This window comes from Herpailurus yagouaroundi, unplaced genomic scaffold, assembly GCF_014898765.1.
Source record: "Herpailurus yagouaroundi ecotype Mexico unplaced genomic scaffold, PumYag 164, whole genome shotgun sequence".
Taxonomy (NCBI): Eukaryota; Metazoa; Chordata; class Mammalia; order Carnivora; family Felidae; genus Herpailurus; species Herpailurus yagouaroundi.
Window position 1 is genome coordinate 891,292 of NW_024412405.1, and position 19,282 is coordinate 910,573.

At 59.2% G+C, this 19,282-nt stretch overlaps 1 protein-coding gene across 1 annotated transcript; it reads right to left on the reverse strand.

The window, feature by feature from the left end:
- Positions 1 to 5,122: 5,122 nt before the first annotated feature.
- Positions 5,123 to 17,632, reverse strand: F10 (coagulation factor X). The gene is made up of 8 exons (XM_040487024.1): positions 17,491 to 17,632; positions 15,758 to 15,918; positions 12,599 to 12,623; positions 11,348 to 11,461; positions 9,638 to 9,769; positions 8,629 to 8,882; positions 6,678 to 6,795; positions 5,123 to 5,788 (listed from the first exon to the last, which is right to left on the reverse strand). The coding sequence occupies exons 1-8, from the start codon at positions 17,558 to 17,560 to the stop codon at positions 5,229 to 5,231; spliced, it is 1,434 nt and encodes a 477-aa protein (XP_040342958.1). The 5' UTR covers positions 17,561 to 17,632; the 3' UTR covers positions 5,123 to 5,228.
- Positions 17,633 to 19,282: the final 1,650 nt, after the last annotated feature.

Consider the following 19,282-nt stretch of genomic DNA (forward strand, 5'->3'; position numbering starts at 1 on the left):
GGCTCACTCCTGCCCTGGTTCCGCGCTCCGGTCAGCGTGTGCTGCTACATCACCTTTAGTTTTGCCAGGGCCCTTCCTGGGTGAGATTGGCCCCCAGGACGTCTACTCTTGGGGTTGAGGTATAACGTCAGGAGCGAAGATACACTCGATGTGTTTGAGAATCCTAACGCTGAAAAATCTGAACTAGGTTTCAACTCCTGGTATTTCACTCAAAAGTATTTGAATCAACTTAACATTCCTAATCCCTTTAAAAAGCGCTCTCTCTGGTGGACCGTGTCCACCCTTGCAGTAGTGCCTGGGCGGTTAGAGCCGCGGCCACTGCTCCGGGGGCGGTTGGCCTGCGGCGGCTTCCAGCTCCCCCAGGGAGACCGGAGACAGGCCGGTTGCGCAGCTGAGGGCTTGTGTGGCTTCCGCGCGGGAGGGTGAATAGATCAGCCTGTGGAAGGACGTCGTGTCCGCCCCTTCGAGCTCCCTGGGGCCTGTGCTGTGCGTGCCCTGGGGAAGACCAGTTAGGGGCCTCTGCTCGTGTGAGCTGCGTCTTCAGGAAGGCGGTGGTCCAACGGCCGCTGGGAGTCCGCCCTCCAGCCTTATCTCGGCCCTGCTTGGGGGGGGCGCCGCTGTTACTCCACTCAGGATGGAGGCGCCAGGGTGGCGACTGACCACTGAGGGGCAGAGCGGAGAGCGTGGCCTGAACCAGCGGGTCCTGGAACCGTCTGGGGCCCGCCCTGGGCGCAGCCTTGCCGAGGCCCGTGTCTGTCTCCTTGCTGCCGGGTGCTCCTGAATTTTTCTCTGAGTGCCTCCGGACGGTGTTCCCCTTGGGTTCAGTGGCCTGCGGGGCCCCCACTCACATGCCCTGGGTGACGATAGCCTGGCCACGGGGGACTGGGAGAAGCAGCCCCCCTGAGCTGGGGCTTCCCAGCTGTCCTTGCCCGTGAGGATAAGCATGGATTTGGTCTGCCCCCGAGCCATTGGGGGAAGTGGCGAGTTTGGCTCCAATCTCGGGCTCGTGGGAAGGACTGGGGAGGCGGGATGGGACAGGGAGCTAGAAAGGTCAGCTCAGCCCACTCAGCACGTACTTGCTAAGCACTTCCACATGACAGGGTCTGGCCGGGTGCTGGGAGCTGAGCAAGAAACCAGACAGACGGGTCCTGGCCGCGGCTGGTGGTACGGGGCCGGGACCTGCTGAGCCATCCCTCACAATGAACCAGGCAGAGCGAGGGGGCCGCAGAGACACTATGTCAGACACCCGGGTGGACCCAATGCCACGGCTGCAGGGCCAGCGAGAGTGTCCCCCTGAAGTGGCTCTTCCTCCGAGGTGCGAAGGGTGGGTAGGAGTCCTCTCAGGAGCTAGAGGCGTGGGAAGTGGGGGCATTTCAGACACAGGCAAAGGACGGCAGGGAGCAGCCTCGGGGTTCTTAGATCTGCCCTGGAGGGACGACAGTGGTGAAGCAAGGCTCCAGGACGAGAGCCCCCGACCTGTAGCTGGGCCGCTGGTGTCAAGCGTGGCCATGTGGCTACGTGTTGGCCATCAGGATGCAGACAGAATGGCCAGGCCGCAGCTCCCGGGAAACTTCTTGAAAGACAACTGGTGTGGCTGTTTCTTTGTCCCTTCCTCCATCCTTGTGCCTGGGGATACAGGTGTGATGGCTGGAGCTCTGAGTGCCATTCTGGGACATGAGGTGCGGGCCACTTGAGGGTGAGTGGTCACGGCTGGGGTATGCTCACCTTTCTTTCGTTTTCTTCCTTCGCACCTCTTGATTTCTTGCCGTTGTGCCGGCCCCGTGACACATTTACTAAAAGGGATATACAGTGTCCATTTTCGGCTTTTATTACAGGGTTTTCTGGCCACTCCTCTTATCCACAGCCCTTCCAGAACGAAATTCCACAAATCCCCTTTTGTTGTAGGTCCTGTGATAGTTTCGGGTTGTGTAAGATTGGACGCGGTGCCGCAAACTGCCTGAGGTCCCGCGTGGGTCTCTCTTACAGACAACACGCTGATCAGCCCAGCATGTGGGGGTGTGTGCTCCAGAGGTTCTGACCAGAGGTGGGGTGGGCCGTCGGGACCGTCGGAAGCCCCAGTGGTCAGAACAGTGTCCCAGCAGCACAATTAAAACATCAGAAGAGAGACCTTAAAATAATTTTAATGATACACATACCCAACCCAATAGATCCAAAATAATATGGTTTCAATGTGCCATCTTCATTTAAAAGTTACAAAGTTGGGTTTATGTCATTACTCCTGTGTGTGCAGAGGGTGGGGGTGCTGAGGGAGAGCAGGGCAGCGAGGGGCTAGTGCGTGGGGCTGGTGGGGTAGCGGCGACTGTAGGGCAGGCTCTGGCTCCAGGAGGGCCCGGAGGGACGCCACCACTTCCCACGTGTGTCACCAGTGAGAGAAGCAGGACGGCTCGTCACGCCTGGCCCCGCCTGGCCCCTGGGCCTCTGGGGAAGGGCTGAGCAGGGCGGAGCAGAGGCCTGAGCACCACGCGGTCCACCAGCCCACGGCCACCAGGGACAGGTCTGCGGACACGGGCCTGAGGACAAGGGGCTGCTGAGGACGCCCCTGGCCTACAACACACACCACCTCACCGCATGCAGTTAGTGTCAGTGTCTCCGCACTGCTTCTCTTCCGTGTCCAAGGCACAGGGGGCTGAGGTGAGGTGTCGAGGACCCTGGAGCTGGGTGGGCTTCCCAGGAGTGAGGTCAGCAGGTCCCGTCCCAGGAAACGGGGACAGCCGGCATCCCGCGGGCGGCCCTGAGTAACAAGGCTCAGGGGCTCCCATGTGGGCAGGTCTGGGCAGGGGACAGTCACCTGGAGCTCACCTTTCAGGTCCCCTGCATGGGAGGCACACAGGAGGGCAGGAGGCTGGTCAAGAGTCACAGCCTGGAGGAGAGCACATAAGGGGGTGTGTGATGGGGAGAGAAACCTGAGCCCAGTAAGCAGCCTCCGGGGGCTTGGAGCGACCCCAGGGCCACGGGCTGCCTGGGGCCCAGCACGGAGGCCAGTGTGGCAGGACGGGTCCCCGAGGCAGCGTGGCAAGCGTTTCTGTAAAGGCACAGAGTGGACCACAGCCTGGGGCTTCGAGCCAGGCAACCAGTGGACCATGGAGGCGTTCTGTAAGAACCGAGTGTGTCCTCAAACCCGAGACGCACTCAGCACCACGTGATGGGGGAAGTAGCAAGTTTGGCTTCAATCTCAGGCGCACTGGAAGGACTGGGGACACATGGTGCACTGTCAGCATCCTGGCTGCGGGGGCCTCACAGCCCATGCCACGTGGGCTCCCCATCACTCGCTCCCCTCATGTACTGACTCCCGTGGGCGGTCTTGCTGGGGGAGCCACCTGTCCTGTCTGCGATGAAAGAGTCATTTCTCTGCAAAGTTGAGACTCCGGGAGACTCCAGGGTTTGGTGTCCTCGGTGACCTGCTTCAATCAGGGATTCCTGCGGTGGAATTGCCCCTAAACGGAAACCCGGGCCCACCTGCCCTCTGATCTGGTAGTTCCGTTGGCCTCCCTTGAACAGGCCTGGCCCCCGGCCTTGGCCACGCCCACCCTCCAGCGAGCGCCCCCCCCCCCACCTAACTCAGGCTGGGCCTGTGGAAGCCACTCGGTGTTTGGGGGCGACTGACCCTTCAAGGAACAGGTGCGGTATGGAGCAGATGGGGTTCATGGCATTTGTCCTGAGACCTCTGCCCTCTCCCTCGGGAACAAGAACCACATCCGCCTTCTCCCCTGCGGCTCCTGGGCCTTGTGCCCGCCGTCCACAGGGCATGGGCCCCACCCCAGCCACCCTGCTGTGTCCCCGTGTCCCTGAGGGGCACTCGATGCTCGGTCGCAGCCGACCAGCCTGGTGAGAGGGACATGTGCGCCGGGCAGCTCCATTAGCTCCGTCCCTAGGCAGATAGCATCATGGAAGGAGGTGAGTGGCGGCAGGGCACAGGGGACAGCAGGTGCCCCGTCATGAGTCCCAGCCCTCACCGCCCTCCCCACAGCATCCTGTCGTCTCCTCCAGGGCCTCACTGAACGGATTCTTCCTTCTGGAAGAGAGGAGGAGCCACCAGAGGGAGGCCGCGGGGGCACGCCCTTCTCTGGTGTGCCTCAGTCTCCCCCTCTGATGCGCACGTGAGCCCCATCGCCGCCCCGGGCCACCAGTGAGAGATGGGGGCGGCCGCAATCCTGTCTGGGCCCCAGACCACCTTTGACCTCAGAACCTGTCCAGGGCTCGGGGTGCACAGAGCACTCAGGTGTGTGGAAAACCCGCAAGAGGACAGCCTCCCCCCCACTCAGCCCTGGGCCTTCTCTGTGCACCTCTGATGGCCTCTGGGAAACCACGTGTCTGCTCACATCGATTTCCCTAACCTCGCATTGCCTGCTGTTGACAAAGCACGCTGCCAGCCTGTGACATTTGGGGCATCTCGGTACTGGCACTTTGAAACTTTGCTCATCGCAGTTACGCAAAATGCAAACTGTGGGGGCGTTTGGAAAAGGGTTTGCTAAAGCACTTTGCTCCTCATGACCGCAGGCTGGGGACCCTGACGGGAAGGGCTGGCCGCGCAGAGCAGACGGGCCCCTCCCCCAGACCCCACAGCACACAGGGCGCTCGGGGCCGCTGAGGAGTCGCGTCCACACAGACTGGTTTAATCTGGGGGCCGGGGACCGTTGCCCCTGGGAGCACACGAGCTGCTTGTGGGACAGCGGATGGCCCCCTGGCCGCGTCCAGTGTGGGACCAGCGGGAGGAGTAGCCGCTCAGTCCACGCAGAAGCATCGGGGCCGGTGAGAGGCTCTCAGCCTTCCTGGGATCCCCGCCCCGCCCCCGCTCCCAGAGCCCCCGCCACTGCCTCCCCAGTGTCCTGACCACAACCGGAAGAGCCTGCTGTCAATGGCGGGGGGGGGGGGGTGCTGTCCTGGGGCGTCTGGACTCCTGTCCCACCGTCTAGCGTCTCTTGATGGCACTTCCCAACCTGGAGAGGGAAAGGCTGGCTCTGGTGTCCAGAGGAACGTGTCTTCCACGGAGCGAGGAAAACACCAGGGTAAGGAATCCACACAGGTGGCACCACTGCAGACAGGAGACCTGGTCCGGGCGCTGCCGCTGAGACCGGCCCGTGCAAACACAAACGAGACACCAGCAGCTGGCATGACTTTAATGGGGGTGGGGCGCAGGGCCCCCCGCTCGGCCTTGGGCCGCACAAACGAGACACCAGCAGCTGGGGGTGGCGCGCAAGTCTCCCCGCTCAGCCTTGGACCCCGGCCCTGGCCCTCATGGACTTGTCAATCCACTTGAGGAAGTTGGTGACCTTGGTGTAGACGCCGTACTTCCCTTTCCGCGCGCATCCTTCTCCCCAGCTGACGATGCCGGTGACGAAGTAGGTGTCCTTGAACCGGGTGACGTGGGGGCCCCCGCTGTCCCCCTGACAGGCATCCTCGGGGTTCGTGTCGTAGCCGGCGCAGAACATGTTCTGGGTGATGGTGAAGCTGCTGGACAGCTTGCACGTGTTCCTGTCCACGTAGGGCACCTCCAGCATCTTGAGGATGGTGGATGGCCGGCCCTTCTCGTGAGTCTTCCCGAACCCGCTCACGATGCCCGTCTTCTGCGCCATGAGTGTGGACTCAGCCCAGTCCTTCTGGGGCAGACAGGCGGGGGCCACATTCCTGCGGAAGGTGATGGGCGTCCTCAGCCTGATGACAGCGATGTCGAAGTCATAGGTCTCCCGGACAAACTTGTTGTGCTTGATGATCACGTCCACCTCGTGTGCCACCTCGTCGCCCTCCTCGCTGCCCGTGTCCCGTTCACCTGGGAGATGGCGAGGACATGGTGGCGTTCAGCTCGGGGTTGGCCGTGCACTTACGTGCACGGTGCTTTTGAGAGTAGCGGTTATTTTTTTTGTTTTTTATTAAAAAAATGGAACATGGTCACTAGAGACTCTGAAAGATAAAATCGTAAGGAGGCAAATAAAGATGACTTTCAGTTTCACTCCCCAGGGGCGACCGCCAGCCGCACTTTTAAGTGTGGCCAGTACTTCGGGTGGATACTTCCTGAGCCTGTGCCGCGCGGCAGGGGCACCTGGGGGCGGAAGGCTCTGTGCCTGACCGGCTGGCCACGCTGTCCAGACGGCTGCCTGGCACCGGGACGGCGTCTGGTCGGAACTGGAACGTGCTGAGTGTCCGCATCAGATTTGTCATGAGAACACAGACTCAGAATATCTCGTTCTAGTTCAGAACTGATTACGCGTTGAAACAATAATATTTTGGATATACTGGACTAAGACATATTGCTAAAATTAATTTCATCTATAAACTTTGAAGATGCCTATTTGGAAATGGAACTAGAAAATTAAAAGGCACATGGATGGCCTGCATGTGTGGCTTGCGATGGATCTTTGCTGAACTGGTCTAGAGTCTGGAGGAGAAGGATGGACGTCACAAAACAGCCCCGCAGACGCAAACACGAGCAGCAGATGCTCTGTGCTCGGAGGGTTCCGGAAACCTTCCCAGAGGAAGGGGCCCTGAGGGGAGGCTCGCCGCGCTGGGCCTGGACACAGACGGCAAGGGGGAGGACCGGCCCCACCCCTGCCCCCCGCTTTCCCCTTCTCCGCCCTCCCTCGCCTGTGACCACCCCCCCCCACCCGCACGCCCACGGGGTTCGGCATGTTAACTAGTGCCTCCGAGTGTGGCGCACTTACCTACCCTCACCTTGAATCTCTTGGCCTGGTTCAGACAGTGCGCTGCAGTGAGGATGTGGTACTCGCTCAGGATGGTGCCGCCGCAAAACCCCTCATTCTCTTCGTTGATGAGCAGGGCCTGTGGGGAGCACGCAGGAGCCCCCCCCCCCGAGGTTGGGACTGACCTCTGGGCTCCCCTCCCCATCGGGAACGCAAGGCCCAGGGCAGCCCCGGCCTGGCCTGCACACCTGCCCGCAGCGCGGCCCCTCCTTTTCTTACGTGTCCCTCGGGGCGTGGTGCCAGCGCGCGCTCGGAGACCTCACCGTGGGGCTCACGGCCGGGCCGCAGCCCCTCCCCAGGTCCTCCCCCCGCTGCTCTGCAGAAACCGCAGCTTTGGGCGGCTCCTTCCCACAGAGCAGCCAAATGGTCCACCCAACAGACGTCTGCAGGGGCCCCGCTAGTGGCGCCTGAGGGGCTTCTGCCTCGCTTCAACTTTCTGCTCCTGGACCCCAGACTCCTTCTTCAGGGAGCTGTCCTGTCCCTTCCAGAGCTGTCACAGCACTCTACAGTGTCACCCGTAGAAAAACGATCGTCGTTGTTGATAACCTTTGCCGGCTACATGGCTACGGATTAGCGCACAGACCAGGCAGGCGCCAGTGTTTGGGGAGAAGCTTCTGGTATCTGGGACGGCCCTCCCCCGACGGCCCACAGATGCCACCACTCAAGGGCAAATCCCTTGGAATCCACGGGGCTCCCCCTGTGGGCGGCTTTCTTCCCGACAGGATTTCAGAGTGAGGGCATCGCCCCAGGGAGTGAGCGCTGGCAGGCCCAGGCGGCCCTGCAGCCCTTGTGTCCCTTCTTCCCCAGAGAACCGGGCTGCAAATCTGGAAATGGCCCACTTTTTCCTTTTTATCTAGAGAGTTCCGGCACGTGGCTGGCTCGTGCCGGTTGGGGAACAACAAGGTTCCAAGTCTTAAAGCGTTCCTGAAGACCTTAGTGACCGGCACGAAGTAGCAGGGCCAAGGGGCGTCAGTCCTCCCCAGACCTGGACCCTGACTCTTCTACACGTGATGGCGAGGCCGCTGGACTGGGAGAGCAGGGCTCTCGCGTCCCCTGGAGAGGATCCCGCCGCCCAGGTCCCCACCGCACCCCCCCCCATCCTGTCTGTCTGTGGGGGGCCTTCCAAAGCCCCCCGAGCTCCACGCCGGCCCGGGGCCACTGAGCTCCCGCCGGAGCCATGTCGGTGGCGCTCGCTCAGCACACACCAACCCCGTGGTGACCACACGAGCGCATACTCCCCTCTGGGCCCGTGATAACGTAGGGCTGGGAGGTGGGGCAGGTGAAGAAATTCGTAAAGGGTGGTGGTGGCTCTGGAGGGTCTGTTGTTGGCTTTGGGTACCAAGCATTTCACGCCCGGATTCGCCAGAGACAGCAGGCGCCACCCAGTCAAGCCGAATCAGATAAGCATCCAATGGCTTCTAGTACTAGCATGTCCCCTGTTGTCTTTGGGACACATTACACTAAAAGTTGTTCATTGTTTGTCTGAAACTCAACTCTAAGCATGAGTCCCGTGTTACTTGTTTTCATCTGGAAACCTCTGTCCAAACCAACAACCAAAGAGCGTGGATTGCAAACAGGTGGATGTACTTCTCCCCAGATTGCTACCCGCCCCGTTAGCGCTGACCAAATCAGAGATGAGACCGAGGGACGGAGTGTCTGCCTGCCAGTCGGAGGGGCAAACAGAGGGCTGGCCCCCATCAGGCAGCCACTCCGCCTGCCGGCCTGAGCCTGCAGCCCGCGCTGGGTTCCAGGGCTCCTCTCCTTTCTGTCTGTTCTTAATGGACACACACATGGGATTGGACGTCGGGTGGGGAGGGACAGGGCCCACTTCTCACCTCGGGCACGCTCTGCCCCAGAGCCAGCAGGGAGTCCCCACCGCCCACCGGCACCGCCAGGCCCGCTCCGCAGTCACCTGCCAGGGACACTCGCCGTCTGGGCAGTTCTGCCCACCCACGATCCGGATCAGGTTGCTTGAGTCCTCCACGGGGCTGGCCTCCGTCTTGTTGAAGGGCTGCAGGTACAGAGGGCTGTCGGTGGGAGGCAGGTCTTCAGGGTGCTGGTCCTGCACATCTGCTTCAGAGGTTTCAGAGGGACCCTCACCGCCATGGGCGGTCTCGGCTGACCTCTTCCTGCGTGTCGGAGTGTGTTTCCCGCAGGGGAAAGGCCCTGAAAGAACATGGGCTGGCCTCAGTGAGCAGGACCCCCCTCGCTCCGGCCCCCGGACAACGGAACTGTCTGCCCGGCCCACAGGAGGAGGGAATAGGGAGGAACGTGCTGGTAACAGAGGTCCCGCCCCAGGTGATGCCACAGCGGGGGGGGGGGGGGGGGGGGGGCGGGCAGGTTTGAGGAGCGCTTGGAGCCACCGTGAGAAGCAGAGGAAGCTAAGAGAGAGAGCACAGTGGCCTCTCAGTGCTCCAGCCCAGGCAGGCCCTGCCGCAGAGAAGTGTGGTTGGACCGGAGCAGCGAGGACCCCATCCCCTTGCTGGGCCCCGCCCTCTGTGAGCCTCTAGGCCAGACTCAGGGCCCAGCTTTTGTCACAGAACGTCATGGAACATCACGGAAAAGGAAGCCTGAGGGCCGTCACTTGGGGCCCATGCAGTCTAATTGTTCTCGGGGTCCTCGGCTCCCCCTTTGGCTCCTGCGCCCCCCCCCCCCCCCGCCCCGCAAGTCCACGGCCCAGACACAGTCAGGCCTCGCTGCCCCAGACATGCTCCAACTCCCGGGGCAACAGGACATGCCGTGATCACGACCATTTCGTGGCTCCTCAGGGTCTGCCACGAGCCCGGCGCTGAGCAGAGCGCCCCCCACCCCCAAGTCCCTCGACGTCTGCACCTCCCCCGGGGAGTCAGGCAGCGTCGCTGGCCCGTTTCTTAGGCGGCTCACAGGGCCTGCGGTCCCGCTCCGGCCCACGCGCCTCCTACCCGTGGAGACGCAGGATTTGCCGTCGTCCGCGAGGACGTAGCCGCTGGCGCAGGCGCACACCACGGAGCCCTGCTCCTCACTGCAGAACTGGTCACAGTCGCCGTTGTCCAGGCTGCAGGCTTTCCGCATGGCTGCGGGGACGCGTGTGGGCCCTCAGGACTGGCCGGGGACACCGAGGCCGCAGGCAGCCGGGAGGAAGGACGGCAGCACCAGGGCAGATCCACCCACTGTCAGCCTGCCCCCCTTCCCCGCTGCAGCAGAGGGGCGGCCACCGCACGGAACCACGCGAGTGGGATGGGCCCCTGGAGCAGGCTGGGGGCCAGGGGCTCTGTGTGCAGGCTCGTCCCTGCCCTGCGGCTCCCTCACCACGTGGGGCCAGTGTGCTGTCTGCGGGGCCCTGGGTGCCCAGACCCGCCCCCCCCCCCACGGGCCCCATGTTCAGCCCTAAGAGGGGCACGCGCCTCTCCCCACAGCCCCACGACCAGTGTGCGCCGGCCGGCATGAGGAAGGGCTCTGGGGCCACGGGCCAGGCAGAGCACAGCAGCGTGGCCACGGGCCGGTCCACTGAGGCTGGAGGGTCGCCTGCGGAATAAAGGGTCTGGAACTGGTCTGGGAGACTGGGGTCCGGGCACTGGCGAGGCAGCAGCAGAGACGGGCCCGGTGCTTTCTGTCGCCAGCCGTGTGATTTGGGCAAGTGCTTTAAACCCTATGGGCCTCCGTTTCCTCACTTGTAAAGCGGTGGAGGCCACACTGCCTCACAGGTCATGTGCAGCTCCTGACACAGTGAGCCCGTGGCTGGTTTCCTGGGCCTTCCAGGCCAGATTGAGCGCATCCCCCGGGGCTCAGGGGCTCCGACTCCGCCAGAATTGCCCACCGTCGCCAGCACACGCTCAATATGTGACCGCACACTGATAGCAGTGGCGTCACCAAGACAATTTACGTTATGTTCTGCCCCTGGGGTTCTGATGAATAAATAATTACAGTGAGAGGATCACCGTTAGTTAAACTTTAGAAAACACCCAGCGGCTCTGGCTCAGCCAGATGGGGAGCAGGAGAGGATGCTCTGGGCTGTGGGAGGGATGATGCGGGACCGAGATCCCCGTCGGGGAGAGTCCCACAGTGATCCCAGCTCCGAGCACTTCTTAAAGGTTACGAATTAAGTAATCTGAAAGAAATGTGTATCTTTCTTCTTAATGAAAACTGGCCTAATCTGAATCTAATTTTTATTTTAAAAAATTAATGGCCATACTCACCATGTTAGGGAAACTCTTAGTGACTTTTCCCTGTAGAATTCACTAAATGTATCAGATTTGTATAATTGGACAATTGCGGACATTCGGAATTGACATCTGCACTGACAAACCTAAGTGGCTGATTCAGAGCCGCTGCCGGGGCCACAAGGAATTTAAGAAGATGGGTAGCACCACCCCAGGTCTCCGTGTTCCTGGCCACACGCTCCGTGAGTGTGCTGCAGCCCCCTTAGAGGAACACAGAAGGCTGTGTGTCTCTCATTGTATCTAAAACCCGGTGGATTGTAGGACACACTTTCACTTTGTTTTTGCTGTTCCTACAATAGCGCAGGACAAGGGAACACAGACTCTACCTTGGAAGGAACCTGGGATGTTTTCCTTAGGGGTTTCAGCTTCTTCCCTCGTTCCTGACCCTTCAGGCGGCCCTGACCCGAAGGTACACCAAGAAAAGGAACTCACACAATTCACAGTTTTTGCCTTCGTATCCTTCCAAGCAGGTGCACATGTATCCCCCAAGGCTGTCCATGCATTTGCCCTGGTTCTGGCAAGGGCTGCTTTCACACTGGTCTCCATCTGCAAAGACAGGGTTTGGGAACCTGAAGCTTGCAGGCAGCTGCCATCATCAAGGAAATGGCTTTGCTGTGTTGATCTTGGCACACATAGTTCAGGTCGCTTGAACAAGCTTGAGGCTCTTCCTGTCTCCCTGTAAACATTTCTCCCGGCTGGACTTCATTTCACCCCCAGCCTTTGTGCTCTGTGTACGTGATGCTCTTATCTAACTGGGTTATTGATAAGCTTTTCTCTTTCTTTTTTTTTTTTTAAATTTTTTTTTCAACATTTATTTATTTTTGGGACAGAGAGAGACAGAGCATGAACGGGGGAGGGGCAGAGAGAGAGGGAGACACAGAATCGGAAACAGGCTCCAGGCTCTGAGCCATCAGCCCAGAGCCCGACGCGGGGCTCGAACTCACGGACCGCGAGATCGTGACCTGGCTGAAGTCGGACGCTTAACCGACTGCGCCACCCAGGCGCCCCGAAGCTTTTCTCTTTCTGCTGAGATGTTTGACTGCCTGTTTTCAACAGTGAGGAGCTCTGGGCTGGTGGCCAGGTGGGACCAGCTGGAAGGAGGGAGGATAGGCGGCTGCCTGGCACCTGTTTCTAGGCTGGACAGCGACAAGACAGGTGTCTGGGCGCCTCTTCCCAAATGGTCTGGAGGTAGAGCAGGAGTGTGGAGGCTGCTGGCCAGCACTGACAGGGGCCTCACACTCCTCGGTGCGTTTGGACAATCTGATCTAGACGCAGGCCCAACTGCCATTTGGGGAAATTTAAAGGATGTTAGCAGAATGAAACGCGAGTCATGATTGATACCATTTCACAAGCTGTGGACGTTCCGTCTTATTAGAAGACCTGATCTTTTGTTTCTACCTAATACCTTGGATTTAAAAAATGATGAGACAGGTTGATGCTCCAGTAAGGCGAGCTGATGAAATCCACGTTCAAGTAACAAAACCGGAACCATGACATTTACCCCCCCAAATAATCCCACAGTAAGTACTGGGGAAACACACGGAGAGGGAGAGTCTTAGGTGAGGAAGCTATAAGCAGGAGCAGAAGGGAAATTCAGGAAGAATTGTCAAAATTGAAATACCCTCTCCCCCATTTCAGTGTCCGAATGAGCCCCAGTCAGTATTAAAATAGAAACCATCTCACCTTTGTATTTATTCCAGAATTCAGTCTAAAAGGGAAAAAAGATTTTAAAATACATTAGGGAAAACAGACATTTCACACTGAGGACAACCATAACCTCGTCACTCAACCTCAGTAGATGCTGTCCCAAACGGGGCCTTTCCTGGTCTGAATTGTTCTAACACTATGGAGTCTGACAGGGAAATGTTCAGATCTGCGTCTGTACAGATGGGGCTTCGATTGTTTCAGATGCACCATCTCTGTTGAATATCGAGCATTTATTTTTAATCTAACCACCGAAAAATGGATTGTACCAAGAATGCTTTGCTCTCTTTGCTACCCCCAAGCTGATCAATGAATGGTTTTGAGTTAAATATCAAAGATTCAATAAGGGATCAGATGCTTGGTGGCTAACCATGTTAAACTGAAAAAATGGTTAATTGGTAATTAGTTAAAATAGGACACCAAGACCCTATATTACACTAGAAAATGTTCAGTCTTAGAAATTGTTTGCTGTGTTCAGTAGTTTGAACAGGGTACCCCCTGCCCCCCGCCCCCACTGCCAATTCAGGTGCAACCTCAGAACGTGGCTTTAACTGGAAATAGGGTCTTTGCAGATGTAACCAAGGTATGCATCACGAAGAGACCACACGGGCTTAGGGTGGACCTGGAACCAGTGGCAGTGCCATCAGGAGAGACGGAAAGTGCTCAAGAGCCACGCGTGGAAGCAGAGCAGAGACCTGAGTGATGGGTCTGCAAGGCTGGCAATGCCCAGAAGCCGGGAGAGGGCACGGAGCACATCCCCCTGAGACCTCTGATAAAGGAAGCTTTCCACTTTCGTGTCGGCGGGCGTGCTTCCAGGTGCCCAGGGAAGCTGCACTGTACTGTGTTCCAAGGTCAGCATAACTGGGCAGAACCTCCGAGCAGGGGCTGTGTTTCTACCCCCAGCACACACTGTACATCCCTTCATTAGCAACTAACCTACATTTCAGACTAGAGAGTAAAAATCTCCCTACTGCCACCTGGCACATACTGAAAGTGTAAGACAAGGTTTGGAATTTTCTGGAATGCTCTTCATCATGATGGCTTGTACTTCTTGATGTAGCAAGAAACACTTATGACCCTGTTTCCTGCTCCTTCCCTGGAGCTCTCTGCTTCCAGAAGACCATGCATCCCAGCAGCGGTCCTCTCCTGGGCTCTGTATTCTAGAAGTTTTGTACATCTGTGTTGACACCTTCTTTGACTGGGACTTGAGGCCGCCAGGACTGTGGGAGAGTGAGTCCCGTCGTTGCCAGGCCCCCAGCTTGTGCTTAGTTACAGAAGCCCCAGGACACGGCTATGCTGTCTCTTTACATTTCGCTGAAGACATGATCACACAGCAAAACTACTTCGGTGTGCAGTTCTGTGAAATCTGACACACAGATTTGGATATGCACCTCCACTGCCCCCCACATTCACAGCCCCCGATGGCCGCACCCCTGGCGCCACCACAGCCGTGACCTCCGAGAGGGTCATACAGATGCACCGACGCCCTCGTGAGACTAGCTTCATCCAGATGATGCCTCTGACCCTCGTTGAAGTCACCACGTGCATCAGTCATTTGTTTATGTTGTGGAGTAGAATTCCACCATGCCGTGGCTTGTGGGTCCCTGCACCAAGCAGGGACAAGGGCGAGAGTTTGGGGCAATCCAGGTTTTCGTGTGAAAGGAGTGGTAATTTCTCCAGGGTAAGCACTGAGGGGTGGGGCCCGGGCTACCCGCACCTGTACCACGCTGGCCGTGTCCCTGGTTCCAGTTCTGCACGTATACAGTGGCGTCTCCTCATGGCTGGAGTCTGCACTTCTGTGCCAGCTGAGGATGTCGGGTGGCTCCTGTGCACATTTGCACTTCACGTGCTGTCTCTCGGGAAGTGTCTGTTCTCGCTTCCGCCTGTTATAGTTATCACTTATTTATTTTCTTCTACTGAGTTGTGAGAGTTCTTTACGCATCCGAGTACAGGCCCTTTGTCAGATGCGTGATTTGTAAATTTTTTTTAGTTAATAGCTTGTATTTTTAGTCTTCCGTGTCTTTCACAGAGCAAGTTTTCAATTTGGAATAAGTCCAATCTTTTTAAGTTTATGTATTTATTTTGAGGTACAGAGAACATGAGCAGGGGAGGGAGGGGGAGAGAGAGAGAGAGAGAGAGAGAGAGAGAGAATCCTAAGCAGGCTCCACACCGCCAACACAGAGTCCAACATTGTGCTTGAACCTGAGCTGAAACCAAGAGTCAGACACTTAACCAGCTGAGCCCCCCAGGTGCCCCTGGAGTAAGTCCAATTTACTCTCTCCTTCATGGGTTATGGTTTCAATGTTGTGTCTAAGAATTTTTGCCCAACTTCATGACATGACAATTCTCTCCTTAAAGTTCTATGTTTTACCTTTAGATCCTCGATCCATTTTGAGTTGACTTTTGTACAGTTGTGAGACTGAGGTCAAAGCAGACCTTGTGTGTGTGGAGATGTGCCGATGTCCCCAAACCATCAGTGGAAAAAGACACTTCTTCCTTCGCTGACTCACTTATGAACCTTTGTTTGTATCAATTGGCCATATTTCTGTGGGCCTGTTTATGGACCTTCTGGTGTGTCCTGTGGATCTAAGCACCTGTCCCCTTACCAGCAGCACACGCGAATGCCCCTGTGGTTAGTGAAGCTTTGCAGTGAGTCCTTGAATCGGGCGGCGTGATTCCTCTTTCTCGAAATGGTTCCAGCTACTCTCATTTCTTTGCTTTTCCATATTTCCAGTTGTGGAGTTGGCTCATGGGATGTTTGCTGGCAACGCACTGACTCCGGGTGTAGCTCTTGGGTGCCCGATGTCAAGTACAGCAGTGGCCGTGGATTTGGGCGAAGACTGTGGGCTCCGTGTCCCCGTGTGCCGCCCAGCCCGGGGAGGTGCAGTGAGGTCGTGAATAATTTTTAAAGTGAACACCGTATGTTTTAGAGTTGATTTAATAAAGCCTCTGGAAGTTCTCATGACCCTCCTAATGGACTGGGCCCCGCCCCACCCTCAGTCTCCCCACCAGAAGTATTCCCTGTCTCAGCCCCGCACACCCGGGGTGCCCAGGTATGCCCTGGTCTCCCGGCAGGGGCGAGGTCAGCCTCCACCGAGGGGTGCACCCATCACAGGGCGCCTGCGCGCCAGCCCTTACCGTCTTGGCGGTGTCCTCAAAGACCTCGCGGGCCTCCTCAAATGAGCACGTCTCCTCCATACACTCTCTCTCCAGGTTCCCTTTCTTCATCTCTTCCCAAAACGAGTTGGCCCTGCGGACCCTCCCCAGGACGCTGCTGGCATGCTCCGGGGGAAGGAACACTAGCAGACAGGCAGGGACACCAAGCGGAGAGGGCCTCAGCCGCCCGCCCGCCCTTCCCCATCCTGCGGCGTCCGCTCACCCCCGCGCTGCAAAAGGCCCCTTGCTCGCGCCCCGAGCCAGCCCAGGATGGGACCCCGCCTGTTCCAGGCCCCGGGCTCCCCTCCGTGTGCAAGTCCGCTTGCTCCTTCCCCTTGCCACCTCCCGGGGCCTCACTGGCAGCTCCGCGCTGGCCCCCCAAGCCCTCCCTGGACTCTCGATTCCCAGAGGTCCTGGGGCCACCCTCCTGTGCCCCGCCCGGCCCCCACCCTTCCCGCTCTCAGCTCTCCGAAGGGGTGAGCTGTGGCGCTGTTATGATCGTGCTCTACGACCAAAATAGGCTTTTCATCAAGGCCCAGGACCACACACGAAAACATGGCTTTGAAGAAACAGTTCTTATTACAAAGTTTTGTACTTGATTTCTGTTCTGCTTCACTTAAGAATCCCACTGCATTGATTTGCAGCTCTCAGATGAATCCCCACCCGCCCGCTGAATGGTCTTGGGTCCGAGCATCTCGGAACCCCTCCTCTGGCTGCGCCCGCCCTGCCCTCTCTCCACCGTGCACCAGGACCTCCCGGACCCTCCTCCACCTGCGCCCACGTCTCCGGCTGCGCTCTCGGTCTCTCACCACCTTCTCTCTCTCCACCATGGACCAGGACCCCCGACTCCTCCTCAGCCCCACACCCGCTCTCTGCCTTCCTTCTTGCCTCGCCCTCCGAGTTGCTCTTCCCGGTTGCGACCTGCATTCTGAGTTCCGCCCCCGCCCTCGATGGTGAGCCCTCAGCTCCCCCGTGCAGGACTAGACTTGGGACCCGGGAGCCAGGCGGTCTCGGTTCAGATACAGTTCACTTGCCCACTGTCGGCAGGTGAGAATTACGACACGTGTGTCTCAGTTGTCTCAGTGTTCACGTTGGTACACACTAGGTGTTGCTATATACTAGGTTTCTCTCTTCTCACAGCCTCCCCGTCCCCCACACACCAGGTGCCCTTTGCCTGCCCCGCGGGCCCTGTCCACCCCCCTCCATCCAGGACGCAAACAGCTGCCGGGCCCCTGCCCACCCCTGCCCACCCCCAGGCCCTGCTCCTCTGGCCTCCTCCGGCCTTTCTGGAAGGTGCAGAAGCCCCCCTCTGTCCAGCCTTGAATCAGGCAGCCCCTTCCCCTGGCCAAGCCGGCCTAAGGGTGGAGGCGCCGGCTTGAACCTCATTCTCTTTCGGCCCTGGAAGCTCCTCCCTGCCTGTGACCGCCCCCCCCCCCCCGCCCCCGCCACTGGGCTCGCTCTGGCCGTGGAGGGGCACTTCTCTCCATCTCTCTCGGTCTCTCCCTCTTTCCCTGTTCACGGCTTCTGTGTGTGACCCGGCCTGCCATCTGGCTCCCCATCCACAGGGAAGGAGGCCACCAGGCCCAGCCATGTCACACCAGGAGATGGGCACCCACTCTCCACCCTGTGGAGGTGTGAGGGCAGCACCCTGGTTCCCACTGTCCCCCCTCTTCCCTGGGGGTCACCTCTGTAGTCTGTAGGGCGAGGGCACTTACCACTGTCCCCCAGGAGCAGGAGGCAGGTCAGCGAGGTGCTGAGCAGGACAAGGCACCGTGGGCCCGCCATGGTGTGGCCAAGAACGGCGTGTCTGTCCCGCCGTGACAGGCCTCCAGGGCAAGGTTCGCGCACCCTGGCCCCGGGCGGCTGGTCGACCTTCTCTTATCACCGCCTCCTGATTGGAGCCTGGGCCGCTGAGGGGCCGGAGGCCAGTGACCTCGCGGGGGCAGGGCCACCCTGCAGGTGCAGCCCTGGGGGGGCTGGGGTGGCCCTGGCATCATTGGGCACTCGGTCTGAGGGGCCAGCCATGGGCACAGGGAGTTGTTAGAACAAAAGTGTCATTTTATAGTTTGTAGATGTTGCGTCTGCAGTCATTCTGTCCTTCCAGCCACGTTGTGTCTGTGGTCATTGTGTCTTTCCAGCCACGTTGTGTCTGTGGTCATTGTGTCTTTCCAGCCACGTTGTGTCTGTGGTCATTGTGTCTTTCCAGCCACGTTGTGTTTGTGGTCATTGTGTCCTTCCAGCCACGTTGTGTCTGTGGTCATTGTGTCCTTCCAGCCACGTTGTGTCTGCGGTCATTCTGTCCTTCCAGCCACGCTAAATGCTGAGTGTCCAGTCCCATCTTTTCTCCAGGACAGACTCTTAGGTCTACAGCAGGTGTCAGCCCAGGGCTGTCCGGGGCGCACATGGGGTTTGGACCCAGGGCTGTCGGCCATAGCAGCAGACCTTCTGCCCATGGCCTCTGTCTCCAGGTGGCATCAGGAGGTGCCACCAAGTGCCACCATCATAGGGGGTCCTGGTGCACTGGCTTTGCCAGCGTGAAAGGCTGGCACCACCCCGCTGAAATCCAGGGGCCCCAGGAGGCAGGGGTGTCCTGTGGCCCCTCTGGGCTGAGGGCTCCTGCCCACACTTCTGGGGGGTCTGGCCTGCCCAGTGCAGCCCGTGCCAGCCCAGGACATCTGGCTAGAGGTCGGGGAGCCCGTGCCCAGGGAGCAGCGGGCTGGCCCTCTCAGTCCTGGAGATACCCGCGGGCTGGGGGTTTCCCAGAAGGGGCTTTGCCTCGCACACCCCACTGGGGGTGGGTGGGGGCAGGGAAGTGAGCCCCCAGATCGGGGGCCTTACGGTGAGTCTCTCTCTCTCTCTCAAGCCGGTCCGGCCACCCGGGAGAGGGGGTGAGGAATATGGGGGCTCCTGGCCAGTGCACTGCATGTGAGATGTGGGAGATACACCTGCCACATCCCCCCAGCCCAAGGAGGCTCAGCCCGTGGCAGTCCAGCCACGTGGTGGGCGCGGGCCACGTGCCAGGGCCCTCGGGGGCGGTGGGGGTGTGTCACAGAGACAGGGAGAGACAGAGACAGGGACAAAGAGACAGCAGGAGACAGAGACAGGGATGGAGACACTGCCCCATATCCCACAGCGCCCACCACACCTGACATTCTGCACGTGGTGAGTGACCTCTGACACCCTTGCTCACTGGGACAGAAGCCTCAGGCTGTCTGCTTTTTGCTGCAGGGGTTTGTGGCACACGGTGGGTGCTTAACCACCCCTCACAGACCGAATGCGGCAGTGATGTCCCAAAAGTCTTCTGCTCTGGCTGGTCGTCCACAGGGTGGCCGCTGTGACATGCAGAGCCTGGCCCTTGGGGACAGGGGGTGCCCTGGGCCTGTCTCGCCGGCCTCTTTGTGTGTAGTGTTGTCTCTGGGTGCGTTCAGCATGTGGGGGAGACCAGGTCCCGGGTAAGCCCCTCCCATCTCTGGCACCCGGTGCTGGGGGTAACGTGGGAGCCTGTGG

Coding starts and splice junctions, on each gene's coding strand:
- F10 (XM_040487024.1), bottom strand. CDS start 17,560: ATGGCGGGCCCACGGTGCCTTGTCCTGCTCAGCACCTCGCTGACCTGC. Junction 15,919..17,490: donor CCTGCTCCTGGGGGACAGTG/GTAAGTGCCCTC, acceptor CCTGTCTGCTAG/TGTTCCTTCCCCCGGAGCAT. Junction 11,462..12,598: donor ATTCTGGAATAAATACAAAG/GTGAGATGGTTT, acceptor CTGTCTTTGCAG/ATGGAGACCAGTGTGAAAGC.